Source organism: Vanessa tameamea, chromosome 2 (genome assembly GCF_037043105.1).
Source record: "Vanessa tameamea isolate UH-Manoa-2023 chromosome 2, ilVanTame1 primary haplotype, whole genome shotgun sequence".
In the NCBI taxonomy this organism is placed as follows: Eukaryota; Metazoa; Arthropoda; class Insecta; order Lepidoptera; family Nymphalidae; genus Vanessa; species Vanessa tameamea.
Genome location: NC_087310.1, coordinates 3759960 through 3783937, shown reverse-complemented (window position 1 = coordinate 3783937; position 23978 = coordinate 3759960). Strand labels below are relative to the sequence as shown.

At 31.2% G+C, this 23978-nt stretch overlaps 1 protein-coding gene across 12 annotated transcripts in view; it reads right to left on the bottom strand.

Annotated features, from left to right (window-relative positions):
• Positions 1–23978, bottom strand: part of LOC113399771 (low-density lipoprotein receptor-like) — a 223744-nt gene that overhangs the window by 187832 nt on the left and 11934 nt on the right. For all 12 annotated transcript variants that reach the window (XR_003369012.2, XM_064215031.1, XM_064215055.1 and 9 more), the window contains exon 2: positions 10068–10187. Coding sequence is in view for 11 of the 12 variants with exons in the window: in XM_064215031.1 (XP_064071101.1) it covers positions 10068–10187 (120 nt within the window). In the remaining variant the exon portion in view is untranslated. The remainder of the gene's footprint in view (positions 1–10067; positions 10188–23978) is intronic.

Here is a 23978-nt window from a genome sequence, read left to right as displayed (position 1 = left end):
TCAGGGGGCTCGTCAGAAGTATGGCTACCTCATATTATGTTCATCCATTACTCATCAGCTTACCTGGAAATACGCAAGATTTTCCGGCACGAAGTTCGTTTAGGCACGTGACTCGAATTTCGTACAGAAGTAAAACGAGTATTTAATGAAACATTATATATTCATTCATTATTAATTTTAATTATTTAGAAGGAAATAATGAAATCATTTAGAACCCTAAAAAGATTCAGTATGAACAAATTAAATATAATTTTAGTTAATTTTAAAAGAAAATAGCAACAAATTGTTTTTTTTTTAAATTGTTTTTTTCATGTCAGTTGTGTAAGAGTTTTGCTCGACTTAAGTGTCAAGAGAGGCAAGACTAATCTTCAGCAGATATAAATATAGACTCTTTTGTTTATCTTATTTTTCTTGCCTTGATTGGCACCGACTCAAAAAATAACCGATTAGCTATTACATATTTATTAAATAATAATGCGATTATAATGTTTATTATAAAAAACCTTTAGCTTTAGGTGTATAGATCTAATCACTCACGAAGGATCGCCCTGTACGAAAATATAACGGCATTAGTAAATGCTAGTAGGTACTTACAAAATGTCTTACTCTGCGTCAGATGAGCAGTGTAATAATAAAGCAAAATAAAATACAAATTAATTTTATTTGTTATTACAAGATAATTAAAAATGATAGTAGATGATCTATACTTGTATTTTTAATTATTTTAATGTTTATATGATTTGTTGTGGTCTAAACCTCCTTTGCAACTTTTTATTGAAACTATATTTAAAAAAAAAAAACATTACTTAAATTTCGATAAATAATACTTCTGTAAGAGTTGACTTCTCAATCATAATAATTTCAATCAATTCTTTTACAGATATTTAAACATATTTAATACATTAGAACAAGAAACATATATGCATATTTCAAAAAGTGTTTGTGTTTACCGTCGTATTGTATTTAACTTGCCGGAGAGTAATATTATTCTACGCAGGATTTCAATATAGCTAATCACATTAGGTCTCTTTGTGAAGTTAAGTCACAACTAGTAAGAAATAGCTAAGCGAATTCAGACGGTGTTTCGAGTTAAGGATTCGCTCGTTTTCAATTTGTATCTCAAATTGATATTGTCGTATGGAATTATTTATGTACCATTCGTAAAAAAATATATTTAATTTCAATGTAGTAGTGTGTGTTATGATTTGAAATATTAATGAATTTGCTTAGAATGTAAACTTACTAGATAAAAAATAGTGACCAGCTGTCACGCACACCAAGATAACAGAGTTGTTTTGTTTGTTTAGTTAAGATATTTGCATAACAGACAATATTTATTGTAAACATAAAGCTTTAAATATAGCAAGTGCTACGGGCATTTGTTAATTTTCATGAACAATAAATTATCTAAGGGCGCTCAATATGTCAACAACAAAACCACGGACCAATACAAACGTTTTGTGATCTTTAGAAATATTGGAAAAATCCTGAGTCCTCTACAAATATAATATTGCTGAACAAGAAAATATTATCCCTTAATAAAATATTGAAACACTTTATACACTTAATTTCTTATATTGAATTTAGAAAGAAAGGGAATTTTCATGTTATATAAATAATTTCGGTGCGGTTCGTTCTGCCCACAGTATTTAACTTTTTTACTTTATCTAAAAAGAGAAGTTGGCAAACATTTTAAGTAAACTCAAGTCACAATCATTCTTAATATTTATGTATATTTTAGTATAAAATATATTTATCAATTAAAATAGTCGGATGAAATTAATTTGGAGTCGATATCATCATTTACACATAATACACGCGGGATCACACACACACACACATACTCGTAGATGATATATTTCAAATGGTTGATGGATTTGAATTTCGAACTAATAGAATACACTTCCATAAAGGAAGGTAGTTATAGGTACAATTATAACCAATGAAATCGATTCTTCTAGTTTAAGTCCGATATTCCTATAGATATTCTACAATTGACTAAGAATTCAATGGCTACTTCATGTTGTGACATTATTTTAAAAAAATATGCTCAAAATTATTTTGTTGCCATTATTATCTTTAATACGTGTCAGTACACAATATGTTTACTTCTTTATTTAGTCGTTTACTTTGTGAAATATTTGACCGCAATAATGATTATTGTGGATAGACATAAAACTAAAGCCGATAACTACGAATTAAAGGCAAACCTATAAAGTGGATTAAGCTTAAACCACATCAGAGTTGCAAGCAGCGTCAAGTTATATAAATAAAGGATCTAGCAATGTTAGAACCGTGTTAACCTAAAAATAACAAATTGATGTTTCATAAATTAGTATTTCTGATTAGGATTCTCTCGTGACAATATATTTTTATGCTAATCATCCAAAACGTTTGTTGCAAATATTTAACTACGAGGAAATTGATAAGATATGTCTTGAACGCAAATAGAATAAAAACGTATATGTTAGACCTGCGTCGCTTTCATGATGATACAATTACTTTTAAACGATTGCAGTCCTTATTAGTTGTCAATAATAAGAACTAAAATCGATTAATGTCGGAAATCGGACAACATTTTTGCTTTTTTTTTTAAATCTAATATTGTAATATCATTGACATTACAATTTACCAAATAATAAAGCTTTTTGTAATTCATTAGTTGATGAGGCATATTGCTCTATACAAGATTATATAGATGTTAAAAAGCCGTGGAGTTATTAATCGCGGATTTTGGTGCAGAATATAAAAATGTTGTGACAGAAAAATGCAAGATGACAATTCAAAACTGATTTTGATAAAATATATAAATTTTAATGACGTCATTAAGAAATATGAATTGATATTCTTTTTTTATATTTATATTTCCATCCACTTTGTAATGTCTAACATTCGCCATTTCTCAATATGAGACCCTTTCTGTCAGTTTCAAAGCTCAACTTGGACATATTAATCGGCTCAACGAGTACGTAATCAAGACGGACGGAATCTTCATCCATATCGGAAAAGCATCATTACACTTTACGCTGAAAGAGAAGTCGCCTCAGATCCGAAATCTCCGAATTTTATACCGTCCGCAATTGGACAATTTCAAAGGGACGTTATGAATAAGTTATTTTAAACCTCGGCATCAATTATATTTATGTTTTTGTAAAATCGTTGTTTCTTCAATATTAAGAACTTTTTTGTTTCCCTATCATTACGTTTTGTTATTTACTTAACGTTGAATTTGCGTGTTTTGTTTTATTTAATTAAAATTACGCTGAGATTAAAAAAGGACCTAAAATGTTTTACCGTAATTAAAAATAAAATGGCCACAGTTATAAAGTGCCTAGGTTAGGATAAAAGTAAAAAGTGAGTGTCCCACTGCTAGGCTAAGGCATCCTCTCTCTTTGAGGAGAAGGGTTTCTTATTCCACCACAAGGGTGTAGCTTATTCCACCACGCCTCGTTGGTGAATACACATGTGTCAGAATTTCATTGAAATTAGCCACATGCAGGTCTTCAAGTTTTTCTTACCTAGCACGAGATTTAATACAAACACTAAATAATCACATGAAAACTCAGTGGTACTCGCCGGGTTTCGAACCCGCAATCGGTGGTTTAGATGCACGTGTTCTTACCATCTCCAATCAGATTAAAAGTACACAAAAGGTAAATAAGTTGTTATCTGGTATGGCCTTTTCATTAAACTGTGTGTTTGTACCATATCTCGTTAAGTTTTTCAAGGGTACGTAACTCATATATAATTCGAAGACAATGCCTCGACCTCACCTTCTGAGGAGAGGGTTTGGAGTTGGTTGAATGCTAAGGTAGATGTTATTCTACTACATGTATTAGGTATTGGGTAGGTTTCCTTACGACGTTTTCCTTCGCCTTACACATAAATAATAAACACAAATGATTGACATGAATGATGAACATGAAAACTCGGTGGCTTACCCGTAATTGAACATGCATTTGTCTGTAAAGATATATATAATAGAAGTTTTTGTTTTTGGACCATTAAAACACAAGTAACGCTGGCCATAATAAAACAAATTTGAGTGTAACTCCTACGGGCAATAAGGAAAAGAGAAAAAAAAAGAAAAATGAGAAGCGTATTAAGTGTTTCTAAAAGAAAATACCTGTCCTTTTTCCTAAAAGACTAAGATATGCTACTGAACAAACGTTATATAGAAGCTCCAATTCTCCACCTTAAGTAGATTGGCCTTTAATCAGCAGCGGGATATTTAAAAACACCTAGTAAAACTTGTCAAGGTTTAAAATAATTATTTTTAGATTTCTTGAAATTATTGTATTTATATAACTGTCTGTTTAATTGACATTCGAGCGAAATCGGATATTCAAAACTTCATTTTAGACAATCGTAATCAGTTCTTATTTAAATTATTCTGAGATACGTCTGTAAGTTATTAAGCTGACTCTCGCTTCGTTTGTCAATCGTTAGACAAGTCCGTAGATTACTTTAGGGAATTACAAGGTGGATGAGATGAACAATCCGATCCATTAACTTTAATAATATTTACTTAGAAATAAATTGTTTAGAGAATAAGTCTATAAGTCTGACTAACATTGTGAAGATATCATTTACATTGTGACGTTCTAGATGCAATCAAAGCCGTCAAAGCTCGTCTATTTTGTTTTTAGTTGTCAGTTTCTGATAGTATATTGTTTTAAAATGAGAGAAGGTATTTAGGGGATATTGTATTATATTTAATTGGCGATGCTGTGTAGACCAAATCTAGGAAGCTGAATTATACCGAATTTTTCTTATCGGAAAATGGTATACGTTTTGAAAAAATATTGCCTGGTTTTGGACTCGGGTTCTACCACAGGACTGGTTGGAAAATAATTGAGAATAACTGCATTGTAAATCTGTTTAATTGAAAAGAGCAACTATGTGAGTTTCTTGCCGTTTCATCTCGCTAGAGGCTGCTTTCCGAGACGGTAGTTAAATATTAACGATTCAAAAACGCTTTGTTGTAAAGTTTACTTGAATAAAATAAATTCGATTTGATTTTATATCCTACAGCGTTAAATTTTATATGTTGATTCAATTCTGAAGACAATACATTTTTACGGTAAGCACGACCCGATTTGACAGCCAAGATTGGCTTTAAACGAAGGAACTCATTAACGATCGGCAGCTGACAGAAATATTTATATTTCTGTACCTATTTACAAATTAATTATTACTTCTCATTTAAATGTAATAATTAATTTCTTAATAGAAATTGCCTCGTTGATCGAGCGGTCAGCGTTGCCCTACACATAGCAAGGAGTATGAGGTTGCATAACTTAAAGGAATTAAGAACTAATATCTTGTGATAAAAAGTAATTTATTGTTAATGTTATTTTATTTATTCGAAGACAAAAAGCTCTAAAAGACTCTACACTTACCCTAAAACATAATATCCCAGAAAAGATATACTACATTTAAAAAAAACCATATTTATAAAGAGTACCTACACGAACGGTATAACACATTTTCCGTAAATGTAAAAAAAATTTTTGTTACTATTTCCATAATGGGATTGAATTCAATATGTATATATATTACAATTATTATTTACTTTAACTTAATACAAATATGAATTTAAAATAATTACTGTATAAATCTTGACCGCGTGGTATGGTGGCAAAAATGCTAGCAGCATTTCCCCGTTGAATCGCAATTCCGATCCTTCATATTAATTATTCATTTAAAACAATATTCATAATTAAATATATTTATACTTATATTTAATTTTAATAGTGATTGCAATTAAGATGAAAACAAATTCATTAAAACAACGCATGCGCAATAAGACGAGGCAGGCGCCATCCAGTCGCTATGAATCATCTCTCGTCAATGAAGGAAGCCAAACCAATGATAAATGGCTACTCAATACTCATTCATATAAAGCCGTACACTGTTAAATAACGTGACCCCTTATAAGAAAAAGGTTTTTCATGATAAAGGTAAGCGGACGGGCTAATGGTAAGTGGTCACCACCACCCATAGACATTAGCGCTATATATAGCTTATATTACTATATATAACAATTTCATAAATCGCCATCGACCTCGGAAGCTAAGATGTTGTGATGGTGCCTGGAGTTACACCAGCTCACTCACCATTAAAATCGGAACACAACTATATATATTATATAATGTACACCATATAGCAGGAACAATGCTTTTTACAAAAAAATATAAATGGATCATTCGTTTCGGAGATTACCCCCTACATACAAAACAAATCAATTTTGCCTCGTTATAATAATAGTATCGATGTATAATTGAGAATATCAATATCATTTAAAAAAGGAACAGCTTCTTAATGTCTCACGAGTGGTCGAAGGTCTCCTTCTTTTTGAGAAGGTTTGCAGTTTATTTCACGGTCGGTGGATACAAATGCGGCTGAACAATGATTGGTTCAGACGGTCATCAGCCATGAGTCCTTTAAACATTTTATTAACTGTTTAAGGGTATATATTTTATAAATAGCGTAAAATGTTACTATTATACATTACATAATGGACCGCTGATACTGATACGGGTAACACCGAATAAGATTTTTTTAGACGTAATCTGCCTTAACAGCCAATATTTTGATACAAAATGATCATGTCATGTAGTATGTTGATGCTTCTGACGTCATTATATCTTTGATAATATTGTAAATTGAATACAGATATTATCATAATTAATGCGCACTTCGATTAATATATCTATATCTTTATTATCTTGGCATATTATTTTATTACAATGATGAATTATTGTACGAATTACGAATCGCACTCTGTTATGATAAACCGTTTAAACGTTTTAAAAATTGTGATAGAAATTATTATACACAGAAGTGAGAAAGTAAAAAATATTTCATGTTTAACATGTAACATAAATACGTAGCGCTGAACTGAAGTAGCTCTTTTACCCGCTAATTTGATATAATGTAAATAAATATCAATCATAATTTATTGATCAAAGTTCCGTGCAATTTCATTATATTTGCTTATTTTTAAAATTTGATGTATTCGTTTAGTGACAGTTTTTCTTTATTTATAGAACCAAACGAGGCTTGTAAGACTATCTATTTATACTGTATATTTTACACTTTCTCCTTATCTATATAACTAAAAAGTAAGAGCACCATCGTATAAAATTACTCGCTAAATAGAGGTTTGAAATTGTTTTAATCCGATGAAAACTCTTTAAAGAATATTATCTACAGACTTTCAAAGTAGTTTTGATGGTTGTTTTGAGCTGCCTCGTCGGTGTTTTTTCACTTTTTTCGAACAATTTTTAACAACAGTACACAACCTATCTTGATTCCTTAAACTAACAAAATTATAAAAATAAAAATAGTTGCCAAATTGAGGCGTAAATTTTCCTTCGACCCTAAAGTACTGTCTGATGCTTCGCGTCGTGAATAGTTCAAAATAATTTTTGTATCAAGGAATTTTCAAGAGCAGCAGAAGCATGGGAAGTTTTCAGTATTGCACACCTGTTTCTACTTCCTACGGAAGCACGTACGAGTCGTACACTTCAGCCACTATAGTATCGAAAGATTGTAAACCGTAACATAGTAGGTATGTTACGGTTTACAATTGAACGAATGCGACGAATCGAAATTGAGATTATAAACTAACGTAAATTTATATCAATTATTGTAAATTTAATCACCATTCACAATATTTTGAAAGTTTACAATCTCGTGAGATAGATTATAACCTTATTTACATATTTATATAGCTCTCTAGTAGTACGCACATGTATATATACCTACACTACTACTACAATAGTTAGTCGACTAGTCTTTGATATAAGCCGCCATGGCATAAATATTATTATCAGTAGTAAACCAACAGCATCTCTAAATCGCATATATGCTCTGCATCTCTATATGCGATTTCATCTAAACACATTATACTTGATAGTAGAGCTTTTTGGAAACCCTTCTGGGTAGGTACCACCCACTCAAAACCATTTTTTTCCACTATAGGGTATATATATATATATATTTATATCATATAATTTTCTTTATTAATAAACTTCAACCGTGCGGAGCCGGGGCGGATCACTAGTTATATACATAAATTACATATGCTAATTATACAATTAGTATTCAGCTACTCGGAGGTACCATCCACTCATCATATATTCTACCGCCAAGCAGCAATACTTCGTATTGTTGTGATACGGTTTGAAGTGTGAGTGAGCCAGTGTAAACAGGCACATGGGACATAGCATGTTAGTTCTGACGGTTGATGACGCATTGGTGATGTAAGGAATGGTTAATATTTCTCTCAGTGCCAATGTCTCTGAGCGGTGCTGACCACTTACCATCAGGGGACTCGTTTGCCCCGCTACCTACCTATATCATAAAAAAGCGACCCACGCCCTTTCTTGAGTGAAAGATATAAAACGACTCCCGAAACGAGCTCCCTTTGATATCTCGATGAAATGCCAATTATTTCAAATTACAAATGCCACATCGACAAGGTTATTTCCCTTCAATAAATATTAATAGGCCGCCAATGTGCCTTTGTTAGCGACCGAGATGTTTCACGAATATTTTAGGGCTTTTATTTAACAATTTATTGATTTCGTTTAACAACTTTTGTATCGCTATTCATTTAATAAAACGCAAACGAGCGGGGTTAATTGATATTAATTAATCAGTTTACAGTCAATATGACTATAAATATTTTCATAATATATTAGAATATATTTTTCACAAATATTTACAAAGACTCGCTATCCGTGCCTTTGGCGCATCTTATCTTTTTTTTTTTATTTTAATCGAAATTATTTTTTATGCGCCAGTATGTTTTTATTTACGGACAGAAAAATATCACAATCGAAATTTTAGTATTATAAAAAATATATTTATTAGTTTTCAGACAGAAATAATTTAGGTATTTTCAAATACGAGATAAATTAATTACTTAAATTACTTTTCGTTTGCAAAAAAATATTAATCGCCGGTCATAGAATCGTAGCTTCCAAATTAAATTAAACAAATTGAAAAATATTTTTAAAAAAATCGAACATTCAAACATTCAAATTAAAGTCGGCCATGAAAATAAGGCTCGCTCAACATTTCGCTAGAGGGCTCTCAATGAAATGCAGAAGGGCATGAGTTGAGCTGACCCTAAGTGCTTATTATGGACGAATGATATAAAGGAGCGTTACTTTTTAAAATGTTTTTTTAAGATTTTTTTAGCAACAGCTTATAAATTATAATTAACAATTATTATTACTAAATGCGATAAACAGGAACTATTTATGTAGCGATACTGTCATGCGTACTATTAATAATTTAGGTATATTAGCTTTTAATAATCTACACTTTCAGACGTTTTTTATATAAAATACAAAAACAATGACCAATGATAGAATCAAAACTTCTGTGCTACATAAACTGTAAAATACGTAAATTTTGACTAAACGTTCCAATTCGATGCCGGGGAAAATTTCATAGCAGTCTAAATTCTAAATATAAGTCTATATTCCAAATTTAATATATACCCTTTTGAATTCACTAACATATTCAATAAAAACAGAAAATTTGAACAGAAATGTAAAAAACAATACCGGTCATGAATTTTCGTATTTAAAAATAAAATTAACCAGAATATATATTAAGACTACGTGCGTTTTTTTTTTTCAAATACGTTGAACGTAATCCAAATCGTTTAAAACAATTTATATAAACCACTGCAGGAGTTTAAATTCTAACGAGGCTGCACGTCGCGCTGCGGTGTTCTTCTAGCCTCCGATTGTGGGAGCAAAAAGTTTTTTAATTAACAATATAAATAGATAAGCATTTTTTATATTGTCAGAGATACATTTTGTTGGTGACATTTATACATTAGATATTTCGCCTTACAATTCTAAGTAGCATAACTTCGAACTTACAGAATCGTCTATTTACAAATATTTATGATTAACAAACTTTATATGAAGTACAAATATTTAAGGAATTTAACGTTCATACAATTGTCAGATAGAATGTATGAAACACGAGTGATGAAGGCTCAGATATATTAATGTTGATGATGGTTACTTTTCACCTACCTTTACATTCCTCTATATCTTCATCTGAGTTGTCACCGCAGTCGTTTTCCCCTTCACACACCCATGTAATCGGTATACATTTCTTGTTGGCGCACTGGAACTGCTTCAGCGAACAAACATCTGAAAAGAATTAATCGATGTTAAATCTCTTCCAATATATTAGTACCTTGCTTAAGGCCACGGCCTCACCTGTGTGAACTTTTAGTTTATTGTAGATTCCTCATATTGTAACTTTCGGGTATTTACGGCACTTAAGTACAACAAGCGCTCAGTCGCAAGTAGTGTTCTGGCTATCTACTGTCCCGAAAAAGTTTATTAAGAAACTTTCTTGGGCGCATCACTGATGGCCCAATTCTTAATGAGGCGCCCTCGAACGCATTTCGTATTTTCAGTTTTAATTTTACGTATTATCACAATATTTTTTTATAAACATTTCCATCAAAATCAATACAATAATTTTTACATGACATACAATTTAAAATTTTATAATAGTGTGAGATCAAATATTACGACGGTACTCAGTATTAAAAGCAGAGTTAAATATTCTTATCCCCACTCTAAATTAAACTAACCTCAATACATAAGAAGACGAGGAAAAAGAGATACACATTTAGCGGAATAAAACTAAGTTTAGACAATAAATGTAGACAACGGGAGGCTGTAATACCGTTCCATATAATTGTTGCTTACATCGAGTAAGCTCGAGATAAAAGCATTCGAACAGAAATGGATCCGTACGTTGAAACTGTAAGCGAGGAACGACTTCGAGAACAATTTAATTTTGTACAGTGGGCCCCAGTCTACATCAGGTCGCTGCCTTGAATATAAAGGACTGAACGTGATAAGGCACGGTAGATAGATGTAACTGTGTACTCGAACCTTGTTTTTGTGAAGGACGTACTGTTTTTGACATAAATATAAACATTATGACGAATTGATATCTGTTAAGAGATACGTCATATTAAAGAGAATCAACCTTTGTATTTATACGAAATACATGAACGCCTTGTGTAGTTTATCAACGTTTCAATAGAATTCTAATGTAATAGGATTAAGTCATTCCAATTAAATCCAGAGCCAGTATAAAAAAAAGTTTCTTGAATCTATATCATGTTAGAAAATACATTTTTTTTTAATTTTATTATTGAGCAAAATTCAAGATTCAAGTTAAATAGACAACTAAGTGATTATATGTTATGAACTAGAGCAACCTAATTAGTCTTGAAGTTTCTAGGTCAAGTACCTATAACATAAAAACTTTTTTAACAACTCATCCAAAAGCTAGCGTAATTACTTTTTATGTATTATGATTTAATTATAAAAAGGCAATTTTCATAACATGGAAATAAAAAGTAATTTTACTATTATTTGTTTCTTTTTTTTATACAAAAAAAATAAATTTTGTAAAAAAAGTTTCTTGATCTATATCTATATTATTCGTCCGCTAGTTTCAAATATTTAATTCAATCCACGTTATAAACATGATAACTATATCCAAGCCATATCAATATTTTAGATTAATATCGATAAAAGAGGCTATGAGTCTTACGATGTTATCAGAACAACTTGTTTTTCTTGCTATAACGTTCGCACAAGTTGAAGCATTAGAACTTATAAAAAGGCTTCTATTAGTAGGCTTTTTTAGTTTGAAAAGGGGACCAAATTAAAGTTACTAAAGACTTAATTACAATTTGCGCATTAAAGTCAACACGTTAAGATAAAATGAAATAATCGAATAATCTTTTGAATTTTGTTAATGTTTATATTTTATTTATATTTTTATTATCAGAAGTGATCACCACCCATATTATCAATACACCATCAACTAAGATGTTATTATCCTTGTACCTGCACTTACTGGCTCACTCACTTTTCAAACCGGACCCATTCTGCTAACCCAATTACTTATAATAAAAAGTAGTATAATTCTAACCCATAACTTGGAAGTTAGAATATGTAGGACTACGATCGTTTCACTTGATTTTCCTCAAACGAAAGGCCTATCAAAACCTCTCTTGTCGTCCGCAATATATCGTTTTACTAAAGTTGGCCATACTTTCAAACCCAGTACAATATAGAATAAGGAAGTTGCCCATCGAAGTCCTATACATCACAACTGTAAGCAAGAAGAATGAGATCGAACGTATATCCTAAATATCCTTTTGTAAGCCCTCCTAACAAAAGCCCTCCAAAAAAAACGGATCATTGATCGGAATCGTGTTAATAAAACTTTTGTGACATTTACTTCAATTGTTCTGTTTTTGAATTGTGTTTTGTGAATTTAAGAAGTCACAATAATAATTTCGAATACAAACAGTCATCTTATATATGAATAGCGTAAGGCGATTTTGTCCCAGTGATTATGGGACGATGGCTGGCAAAAATCGGTTATGGTCTCATTTTGCAGAGCTTCAGTCGTAAATGTGCAGAAAAATAAAGAGGAATCTTGACTGCAATTTACTAAATTGTTACAATTAAAAAAATAACTAATTTTAGAGCCCGGAAAAAAGGTTACTGGTCCGTTAGAGTATAAGAAAAAAAAGTTAACAAAATTAAAGTGAATTATTATCGTACTTCTACTAATGTATACTATTTGACATGAAAAATTTCATTTAAATAAAGTTTCATCATTTTGGCGCCAAATGAAGATGAGTGACTTGATGTTTACAATGAAATGAAATCAAAATAAAACTTATATAAGATTTTAAATTAACATGGTTATTTTTATTACTAACAGTATTTAAAACGGGATATTTACCATGTTTTTTATTTTTATTTGGTGCTTTTAGTTGGAGCTCGATGGTAGTGGTAGTGGTAACCAGTGTTTACGCAGCAAACGTACGAGAAAGGAGGTAGTCCGATATGGACACTTCTAATGCCGTCAACATCTACCCGCAAACGTCAGTCTCGTGAACAAGACATTCGTAGATAATGTCGAAATATCGAGCTCCACCAAATAAAAATAAAAAACATGATAAATATCCCGTTTTAAATACTGTTAAAATAAAACTTGTCAAAGGCTTCGAAATTCTTAAAAAATCTTTTGAATAATCGCGAAGTTTCGCCGGAGACCCACTAGTCTCAATTATTTAAACATAAGTGAAACTATACTACTTACGCGTCATGTACTGTAAACGGTGCATGACGTGTACGCAGCGATATATGTATGTAAACGTCATATCTATGTGGATTATTGTACAAACTAATTTCAATACAAATAATCTGCTATTTTAATATAAATTTTCATCCTATCTCATATAATATATATGATTTTTATGTTTTAATTATATAGTAGTGATTATCGAAATGGACTTTGCTTGAGTACAATATTATAAAAATTAGATTTTATTTTTAAATAGTCCAAGTTTTGCTTACACAAATATATATTTCATATGATATATGTATGTATAATATTTAATACGTTACCATTTTTACACAGCTTAAAAATACAATTCAGTACCATTTAAAAGCATCTCTGTAGTCTGGAATGGCCGATTAAATATCGATGTTCCCAGAATTCAGATAATAGCTTTTGAAATTCGTCCGCCAAAATAATTTTAAAATATTGGATTACACATTTGAACTTATTCAATTTATTGCATATCTTTTTGACTTATTGAACACGAAAATGCGACGGCAAGAGGGACACTAATATAAATTCATTAAATTATGTTTGAGGGTGCTCTAGTTAAGCGCATGACGGCTAGTGATGGACGCGACCGCACTGGCGTCCAATCTCTGGAGAGGGCCCTCGTGTCACACATTGAGAGCAAATCGTTTAGCTATTGGGGACATAGCTGGCTGTTAAGTGCATAGCCAACGTGCAAGAATATGCTTACTCAGCGTGGTGTAATTTTTTTCAATTTTACAGAACATATTGATTATGTTGACAGTTACCAATTATTAAGTTGGTACTTAAGTTACGTACCAACTTAAATAATATTTTTTCAATCGTTACTTAAAATTAGGATCAGTAATGCAGTTTGAAGACAAAAATAAAGTGATTCATTTACATTCTTTGGACGCGATGAGACTTAAATTGCAAGTACGTACTTAAATGTAACCATTTTATTACATATATCGATGAAGATAAAACGACTTTCGTAATCAATACCCATAAACAAGCACTAGTTTAGTATCGCAATAGCTGATCTATCAATCCTTAACTAATTGATTTGTCATTTCTAAAAACTGCCTACCCAAGCTGACCAAAGCTAACCGATCGAAATCATTAAACATTTTTAAGAAATCAAAACACATGTATCCAAGCCCCCTTCACATTTTCAAAGGAAGTCTCCTTTCAGGATCTTTATCAGGATATATTATTGTGTAGTAGTACTAAAGTGCTCGATACCAAAGTACGATCGGCAGCGAGATTGTGTAAGAATTTATTTCGTATCTAACTCGTGAAATGTTGACAACAGACTTACGGTGATACGCCATTTTGATACATGTATTCCTATATATTTGGTTACTATTAAAGTTATTGTCACATATTACATTGTCGACATTTCACGCTCGTGTTCTGCGATGAGTTCCGAGTTTTGAATACCTCTACAGATGTCGATCCGACATGAACTTTCTTTTTAATGTAATATTTTATATAACCGGCAAATGGGCCACCTGATTTTCAGTGATCACCATCGCCAAAGCACCATCCAACTTAGGAACTAAGATGTTATGTCCCTGTAGTTACACTGGCTCACTCACCCTTCAAACCGAAACACAACAAAACCAAGTATTGCTGCTTGGCGACAGAATAACTGATGAGTGGCTGGTACCCAGACGGGCTTGAACCAAGTACATGCCAAAAAAACAGTGACTTTAGGCGAGGCCATCGTATCGTATCGTCATCACAAACCACATCACAAACATATATAACAACTTATTTTTGATAAAATTTACTAAAAAATTAAAATGTTAACTAAATTTCAAAAAACTTGCATCGTATTATATCAGAACAAAAACGCCACTTCAATTTTATAATAACAAGTCCGGAGGTAGTAAAATAGTCCAGAAATTAAAGCTTCCAAAAGCTGGCTTTGTAGTTATGATAACTTTTCGAGAATGTCTAAAAAATTCCTAGCGAAATCCGATTTTCATCGCCAGACTTATTACAAACGAACCTGACCTGAGCATTTTTTGAGAGTGTGTTTTACCTTAAACGAAATGTTAAACTCAATAGTTACTAAAATTCTTAGGCATTACAATGTTTGGAGTTTGGTTTAAAAAGTGATAATTTGATTTGAATTCATGATTTATTTGACTTTTATTTCATATTGCGTAAGAACCAAAAATGTTTTCACACAACAGAAATTTAATAACGCCTCACAAAGGCGCGCTCCTCCGTGTTTAATTATTATTAATATTGGCGTGCATTTATGTGGATGACGCTTGTTTATTACGAGATGTTCCAGTGTGCGTGAGACGACTAAGAGTAGATATAGTAAAAAAATAGATTATATTTGTTAAGTTTATTTTATTTAAGATAAATTTAGTGGCAGAAAAATAAAATAAACAGTAGTAAACATACACCTTTTCAATACAAGTTCTAATGTCCATAAAATTATAACCACCAATTGAAGAGGGACATCATTATACGAAACCTTTTGAAGTTGCAAAAACCGACGAACGAAGGCAGACTTATTCAGACCACCGTTATATAACATCGTACAACGACTTATTCTTAAATAAGAGCTAAGCTTCGGGAAGTCTAACTAGTGACAACGACCCCTAATACCATAAGAAGAAAGCTTAATGCGGCTGGAATAATGGCATGCCTCTCAGGGGAGTTATACTTACGACTAATGATGACTTCAATCGAATAGCTCGGAAGAGCTCGTTTACATTAGAACTGGTGGAGAAGAGTATTGCGTATTTATGAACTGAATTCAACCTCCATCTTAATCCAGTTGATACATAGTATAAAAGGATTATTACGACAAAAGCATGAACATTCATAGATCAATTCATAATAATGCTGCTGACGCAAAACATATCGCCCAATATCAAGTATATCAATTTTGAAAGCTATTTAAAACAAATATTAGTTGACCTGAATATTACAAACAATTTGTATCACAATAATAACAAGCAGGCATTTTTTGTCAAAGTGGTTTATCTTACTTTGTTTTTAAATTTTTGCATGCAATTTAATCGTGATTATCTAAGCAGATTTCTGTAGTAATAATTATATAAATTGACAAAGTCTCTGTGGAGAGTCATATTTAAGCATGCACACACACATGCAACCTAAATCTTATAAATAAAACATTCTTAATTCAAGTAGTATTTTTTGACACGATATTTAAATTTACTAATAGGAACTTATTCGGTTTCCCTGCCCCAGGAAGGATGTATTGACTGATAAGTCGGAGACGAAATAAATTTACCTTTCTTCCTCGTGTCTATACTGTGATAGTCACTATTTATTTCAATAACATTTATATTATTGTAAACATATTGTGAAGCAAATGTAAGTCACCAGACCCACTCAATTACAAACAAACCAAACCAAAATTCTCGAGTTCCAAGATTACTACGATAAAAACAAAAGTGTACCTACAATCGAACAGTATCAACATCAGTTAGTTGTCTAACTTTTCTAACCGCGTTTGCTGCGGATCTGAGTCTTCCTTTCAGGGACGATAAATGAGGATTCCACTGAAGTTTCCTCTAGAGGAACTACCTAAAATACGGTAGTATCAGTTACATTTTTAGTCACTATTGTTTATATATTATTTTTAAAATTCAAGATTTAAAAAAAAAATCTACTTGGTGACTTATCGAAGATATTTCTTTAAATTTACATTAAAAACAACTCTATTTTTTTAAACACTAACAAGTAAAAAAGCAGTCATTACTCAATCATTAACACATCACTTGAAGATGGACCACCAGATGGTAAGTAATCACCACTACCCATAGAACATGACGCTGTAAAAAATTAACCAATTCTTACACCACAAACTAAGATGTTATGTCACTTGGGACTGTAGTTCCACTGACTCACTCCCCGTTCAAACTGGAACACTAAAATACTGAGTACTGCTGTTTGACGGTAGAATATCTGATAAGTAAGTGGTACCTACCCAAGTGTAAGATACGTAGTTAACTATTATTAACAAGATGTTAAATTTATTTCTTACAGAAACAGAAGTGTCGCATCAGCACTACTTTAAAGATGAAATGCAAAAGCATTTTCGTACTACCAAAATAGTTTTAAACAATTTACTTAATGAAACTGTTTGGAATATGCCGGTGTCAATTGAAATCAATTTAATAATTTCCACTTGCAACGAGTTACTTAAAGGTCTTCCCTATTCGGTTACTCTAAAACTTAAAGTATTAAATTAATTTAATAAGTTCTTATCTCTTCCTGTTCTGAGTTACTTTTTATTTTTCATGATTACAGTAATTTTAACTGTTTTTTTTAATTAAATCCTATCATTCTAGATATTAAATTAAATTAAAAGTCTAAACTTTGGAAATGGCCGTTTTAATTATATCAGCTTCGAATTTAATTAAAAACCGCTTGAATGTACTTGAAAAATCAAATTACTTAAAAATTTCCACGGTTCCCGGCATTGACTTTTGATAATTTGATTTTTCGTGATCTACGGTGGCTTTTTTGAATTTTAAGATAATTAAATTTTTTTAGAAGTTATTTACATAAAATAAATGGAACAGCATCTTGTAAAACTTATAGTAGCATTGTGTTCGTTATTTTAAATAAAATAATGAAAATAAAAATCTGTAATAATCGTAAGTTTTGGTTTCATATTAAATACCTAATTATTTAAAATATTGGATAAATATTTACAATACTTTTATATGAGAGGATTAAACCCAAGTTAGTTCAAATGAATCGATATCGTAAAACCTGATTGACCTGAACCTGAAAAAAATGGATTATGGATTTAATTAATATACTTCATTTAAGTATTTTATTTTTTTCCAGTGTAAGTTATAGCTGTACTGGATGTAGAGTTTAATGTAGGGCAGATGGATGAATACAATCCCCTCATTAGATATTCTACCGCCAAACACCAATTGCTTTCAAGGGTGAGTGAACCAGAGTAATTAATTATAGTCGACATAACCTCCCAGCTAGGCCTCATCTCTTAACAAACTTAAAAGAATTTGCTTAAAATTTATAAAAATGTAGTTATAAAACCTTGTATACAATATGAAGCTTACCTTACTTCTGTTGCGAAAATAATTGATAATATTTTCGTCGACTTAAATTATAACGTATTGTTTATCATAATAACTCATTTAATATTATGAGGAGAATGAGGAGGGCATTTCAGAATTAAAGGTTCTTTTAACGAGATGATGTCGTCCTAATTGATTTCAGTCACGTCGGCCAATTTCAAAAGAGACCAGTCAACTATGCAGGACCTATTATAGTGCAAAAGTGTATTCGCAAACACAGGTGCACTTTCTATCCCATAGCTCTCAGCTGAAGGGACGGCAAAGAGTTCAGGCGCAGGACTTTTCCGAGGCACGAAGTCTACACACTTCCAACTTCTTGATCTTTCGATAGAAAAAGCCAAAACTTTGTACCGGCCCGACCTACAGTTTGAACTCTTAAGTCTAGCCACTACACCAATGAGGCTATTTCTTCACCTTGTTAATTCACCGTGATAAATAGTCATGACAAGACACGTTTGTCTCAAGAAGCATAATATATTTCCATATATAATATTATATTAGAGACCCCTTTTTAAAACTCGGCCATGCACAAGCAGTTTTCATGTACTTAATCTTTGTTTTGAATTCTCGTGTCAGGTGTGAAAAAAAAACAAATTGAGGAAATTTACACGCATCAAATCATATTCCGTATCCACCAATCAGCAAGCAATAAGCTTCAAAACAGTCTCGTTTCCAGCGATTACTTTTAAACGTGTGAAGTGTGTTGTGTTACTTTACGTTAGTAATGAAAATGGCACACATTTCCATTACTACGTAAAGTAACTTGTAGCAAAGTATCTGAGTTGGAAGTTGTATTAGGGAGTTCCGCGTAGTACATTTAATTTGTAAATCCGCATCAAAGGGGCACGTAACTTCTCCGAGGCAATGTGGATAAGCAGATGATACTGCGGCCGATTCAAATCGGAAACTGGATAAATGCTCCTCAGCCACTGAGCGAGGGTCCTGTGGTTGAATACAAATGGAGCGTTTATCCCTAAAAGCCAATTTGTATGCAAATTACAGGTCCGTTTAACTATTCTCGTTAGTTGCTCATTTTCGGTCCGTCTGCATTTTCAGCTTGCTTTGATTCTAGTTTATTTCGTTTTGGTTTTATTTTATTTGTATAGAAGGTAATATTTTATTACAATAAAATTATTTTAATAAATAAAAAAACTAATTCAATAGCGTATAACAATAATATAGCAGACTCCGAAACTTATCATCAGATCTTCACGAAATTTAAATGGGACCATTTTCCAATAAACGCTTTTGATAAAAAAATACTTTTAAAAATCTGTATACGATGGAATAACGCCCAAACATTCTCCTTTTTGAAATCTGTTAAAAACTAAAGAAACTGAAATATACTTTTGAACTGTCATGAATAAGTCGGGTGACATTCGCGAACAGATCATTGTGGAGTTACCCAGGAGAGAAAGGAAACAGATTTTTCCATAGAATTATTTTAGGTAATGTATAAATCGAAACCATTTTCAATCACATTTTGCAAGAAAATAACATCACATATGACATAATTAGACAAATTCAGCTTTCCTCACGATGTTTTTCTTCACCACCGAGCACAAGATGAATTTTAAGCGATTTACGTTTTTTAAGCAAATGAAAATTCAATGGTGCCTGCCTGCCTGGGTTAGAAGCCACAATCGGTTGTGACGCACGCGTTCTAACCACTGGATCATCGCGGTTTACTGTAAAGATACTTCTAGATATTTCTTCCTCATTTATTTAACACTCTATTGTACGTATCAGAAAACTATAAAGGAGCTCTCCATATAAAGAAGCTTAGAGCTCATTCTCCTGATGCTCCAATGCAGAATTTATTTCGACACGTGCAGGTTTTCGCGCAATATTTTCCTCCACCACCGAACATGAAAATTATAGACAAAAGTAAATAAAGCACGTGAATCTCAGCGGTGGCTTCCCATTGAGATGACAGTTTAGATTGGCGGGCTCTAGCTACAGTCATCTCGGCTGCTAACCTTGACCGACTGCGATGTCTTAAAGTCTCCATTCAGGTCTCTCTGTAGACATATTTACTTTTTTCAGTCTTCCATGCATTTAAGCTTCATTTTTATTTATATCTCTGATAACTAATTTACGATAAGTATTTATTGCCTACTGGTCGTATAATCAGGTACAGACAGGTATCATTGTTCAAGAGTTGGATTTTGATGTTTGATCTACGATATTCATTATTCGAAAAACGACGTAGTTCGATGAACCTGCTATCGGAAATTTGGAAGTTAAATTAAATTTGATATAAGTAGTTAAGTGTAACAGTGTTGTATTATAAATAAAGATATATTAATCAAATAATCATAGTTGTGCACAACATAGATGAGCATTTCGAAAATCGCATGAAATGCGTAAATCTAAGATTGGAATAGGCTCTATAGCCTTTTCCGATCTAAGTATGATTAATGATTTCTATATCTCTTTATTATCCACGTTAAATATCAACGTCCATTAGTGCGAGTGACGCCCGTTCATCAAAAATGTCTTAGTGTGCGTGAGATGAGTATTATAACAATAAAGATAAAAATAAATACAAATTATACTATATTTGTTATAATGCAAGCAAATATTTTAACGTGGCGACCCGCGCCTTCGTAAGTAGGTAGATTTATACAACCCAGTAGAGTTATATAGGTAAGTCAATGAAGAAACCAATGTTTTATTTCCGTTAAAACATTTAACAAAAGAATAATTGTATAGTCTCAATTTCGCTTTGAAATATTTGTTAACTTTTCTCATTAAAACTTTTCTTTTGCTAATACATGGAATTCATTTTTCTTCCATAACTATTTGGCAAGTCAGAAACGTAATCTCGCAAATCGTAGATATATAAAAGGAACTTAATGTCACCTGCGGCTTTACTCGCGTTTAACTGGTTGGTAGTCAGATATTGGGTATAAAAAGTGACCTTCGTTGAAAGTTAATAATAATTAACTATGTACCTGACACTTGGTGGTAGAGATATGTGCTAGCCCATCTGGGTAGGTACCACCCACTCATCAGATATTCTACCGCCAAACAACAGGTTTATTGATGAAAATCGCATAAAAATCCGTTGCGTAGTTTAAAAGATCTAAGCGCACAGACGGCGGCAAGCAACTTTGTTTTAATGTATTAAATAATAAATATATAAGCAAAAGCTTAAAATAAATCACACTCCCTTTTTCTCCATAATGACATAAATAAAATAACTTACATTATGGAAAGATTGCTTAAAAAGGCACCATCTGGTATTATCATTATCCTTTTACAAGTAAAAAAAAAGCTTGGTCTACATCTACGTAGTTTATCCCACGTGTAAATAACGCTCAAAGAACTCATGACCAGATATTTAATATTTTTTCTATTGATAATTAGTATTAAATGACGGTAACATTGTGAAATTAAATATAAATTTATAAATATTATAAATAATTCATTCCTCGGATTATTAAACGAAATATTATGTTTATAAGCTGAGTTTAATTAATGAATTATTATTCATTAAAGTCGAAATATTGGTTCCGCAAAATTAAATTCAATTACATATTGTAGTTTACAGTGCTGTTAAGTACAAATTTTTAAGTACAATTTAATGCTTATTTTAATTATTTATGAACTACTAAATAATAAATAATAAATATTTATATGTACATAACATTCTTATATATTCCGCAACGATACATTTTATAATCAGTAATTATAAGTCTACACAATGACATTTCAGTATTTATAAGAGCTTACTGGATGAACCGGATAGAGTATATTTTAATATATAGAATTGTGGCATATAATTTTTTGTTTTGATCATATTATTTTTTACCATTTTAAAATGGTTATATTAATGAACAAAAAAAATGATAACTACTAAAAAGTACACTTAGTTCTGTAAATCGATTTTTCAATAAGATTGTTAATGATTTTGATATTAGAATTTAAATTCAATTTAGTTAGAGAGAAATAGTAATTTCTATCTAGAACAATAAATTGCACTTTGTAGTTACGTCGGGTTTAAAAAATGTTTTTATTTACTTTTCTTTTTTAAATAGAAATATAAATATGTATATTATAATAAATATTACTACGGTATGCCGTCAAAATTTGTTTTATATACACATATATAATATATATAATATAAGTTTAATTCCCTTTTTTATAGTAAACAATAAAAATTTGTGCGACAACATTAATATTGACATGCGTAAAGACATAAAAAGAACAGAAATACTTTTTACTTAAACAGAAGCAGAATATTTTAATAAAGTATACCATTTTTTTGGTTTGCTCGTGCTACACAAAAATGGAAATATATGCGTCCCGATGAAAAAAATTCTTGCACAAAGGTAATTGAAATACTACAAACGCAACACGTCCAATCAGTACCTCTAACAATCTTTTTGAATTGACGGAAATACTTTAACGTTCCCCTTTAAAACTATCCAGTAGTTTTGGCTGAAGTGAATTTTTCTATTTAATTTTTTTTGTGAAAAATATAACCGAAGCGAAAGAGATAATTACTTTAACGAGTATTCGCCCATTGGTCGAAATACGACGTTATTATTTTAAGAAAAAAATGTGTAAAACGTATATCTATTTATTTAGAACACTCAACAGAAGTAATAATAGTTATATTATATAAAACACATTATGAAAAATTAAAAACATCAAATCAATTGCATTTCTGTTTTTATTATTATTTTATTTTATTTGAATTTTTTTATTTCTACTCTTATGTTTAATTCTTTTTAACGGTAACACAAAAACCTGTTCCATTTTTAATTAATTTATTATTAATGGCCAAACAATATCCTGCCTATGTAATATGTAATGTAAAAAATGTGTCTTAATGTTAATCTGTTAAGGGGAATCGTGAGTAAATAAAAATGAGTAATAAAAAATTAAGAAAAATAATAATTACTTGGATTTAGCATTTAAACGTATAAATTAAAATACGAAAAGTTACAGAACATTTTGTTGCAGTCTGGTAAATGAGCCATCTAATATAAAATGGACACCAAAGCCTCTAGACACTGGTATTGTAAGAAAAACTAACATTCCTTACATGTCTGTAGTTACACTGGCTCACTCACCCTTCAAACTGGAACATAACAATATCAAGTATTCCTGTTTGGCGGTAGAATATGTCAATATTTTGATTATCCAGCGCGAAAGCGTTAGTATATTCCTTTGATAAATGATGAACGCAACAATACATATAAAGCTAGGCTTACACTGTATCACTTTTGTTCAACCAAAGTGAATCACGCGGAGTGAAATTATTCAGAATAAATTATTTTTGTTTACATATTTTCTTTCATTTATGTGGTTTTATTATCAACTAAATTGCGAATGGATCGAAAATTAACGAACTATTTGTTTATTTCTTTACTGCGTTTTCTGTGTTTGTTTGGAGAATGACGTTTTATCTGTACTCTACAATATGGGTGAAACAAAATGGCTGTGGATGTAGATACTTTTATTAATATTAATTTTGATGATTCCAAAATGAATATTTTAAGTGACCAGTGTAAATGACGTTTAGGAGTCATAGGATTTGATCACATCATTCAATATTAATTATCGAGCCTTACTTATTTTTTGAAAAAATGTTTTGGATGCAATTCTGTGCAACACTATTGAAAATAAATATTAATTTGACGGACATTAAAAATACAATAATTTGATATGTTTATTTATATT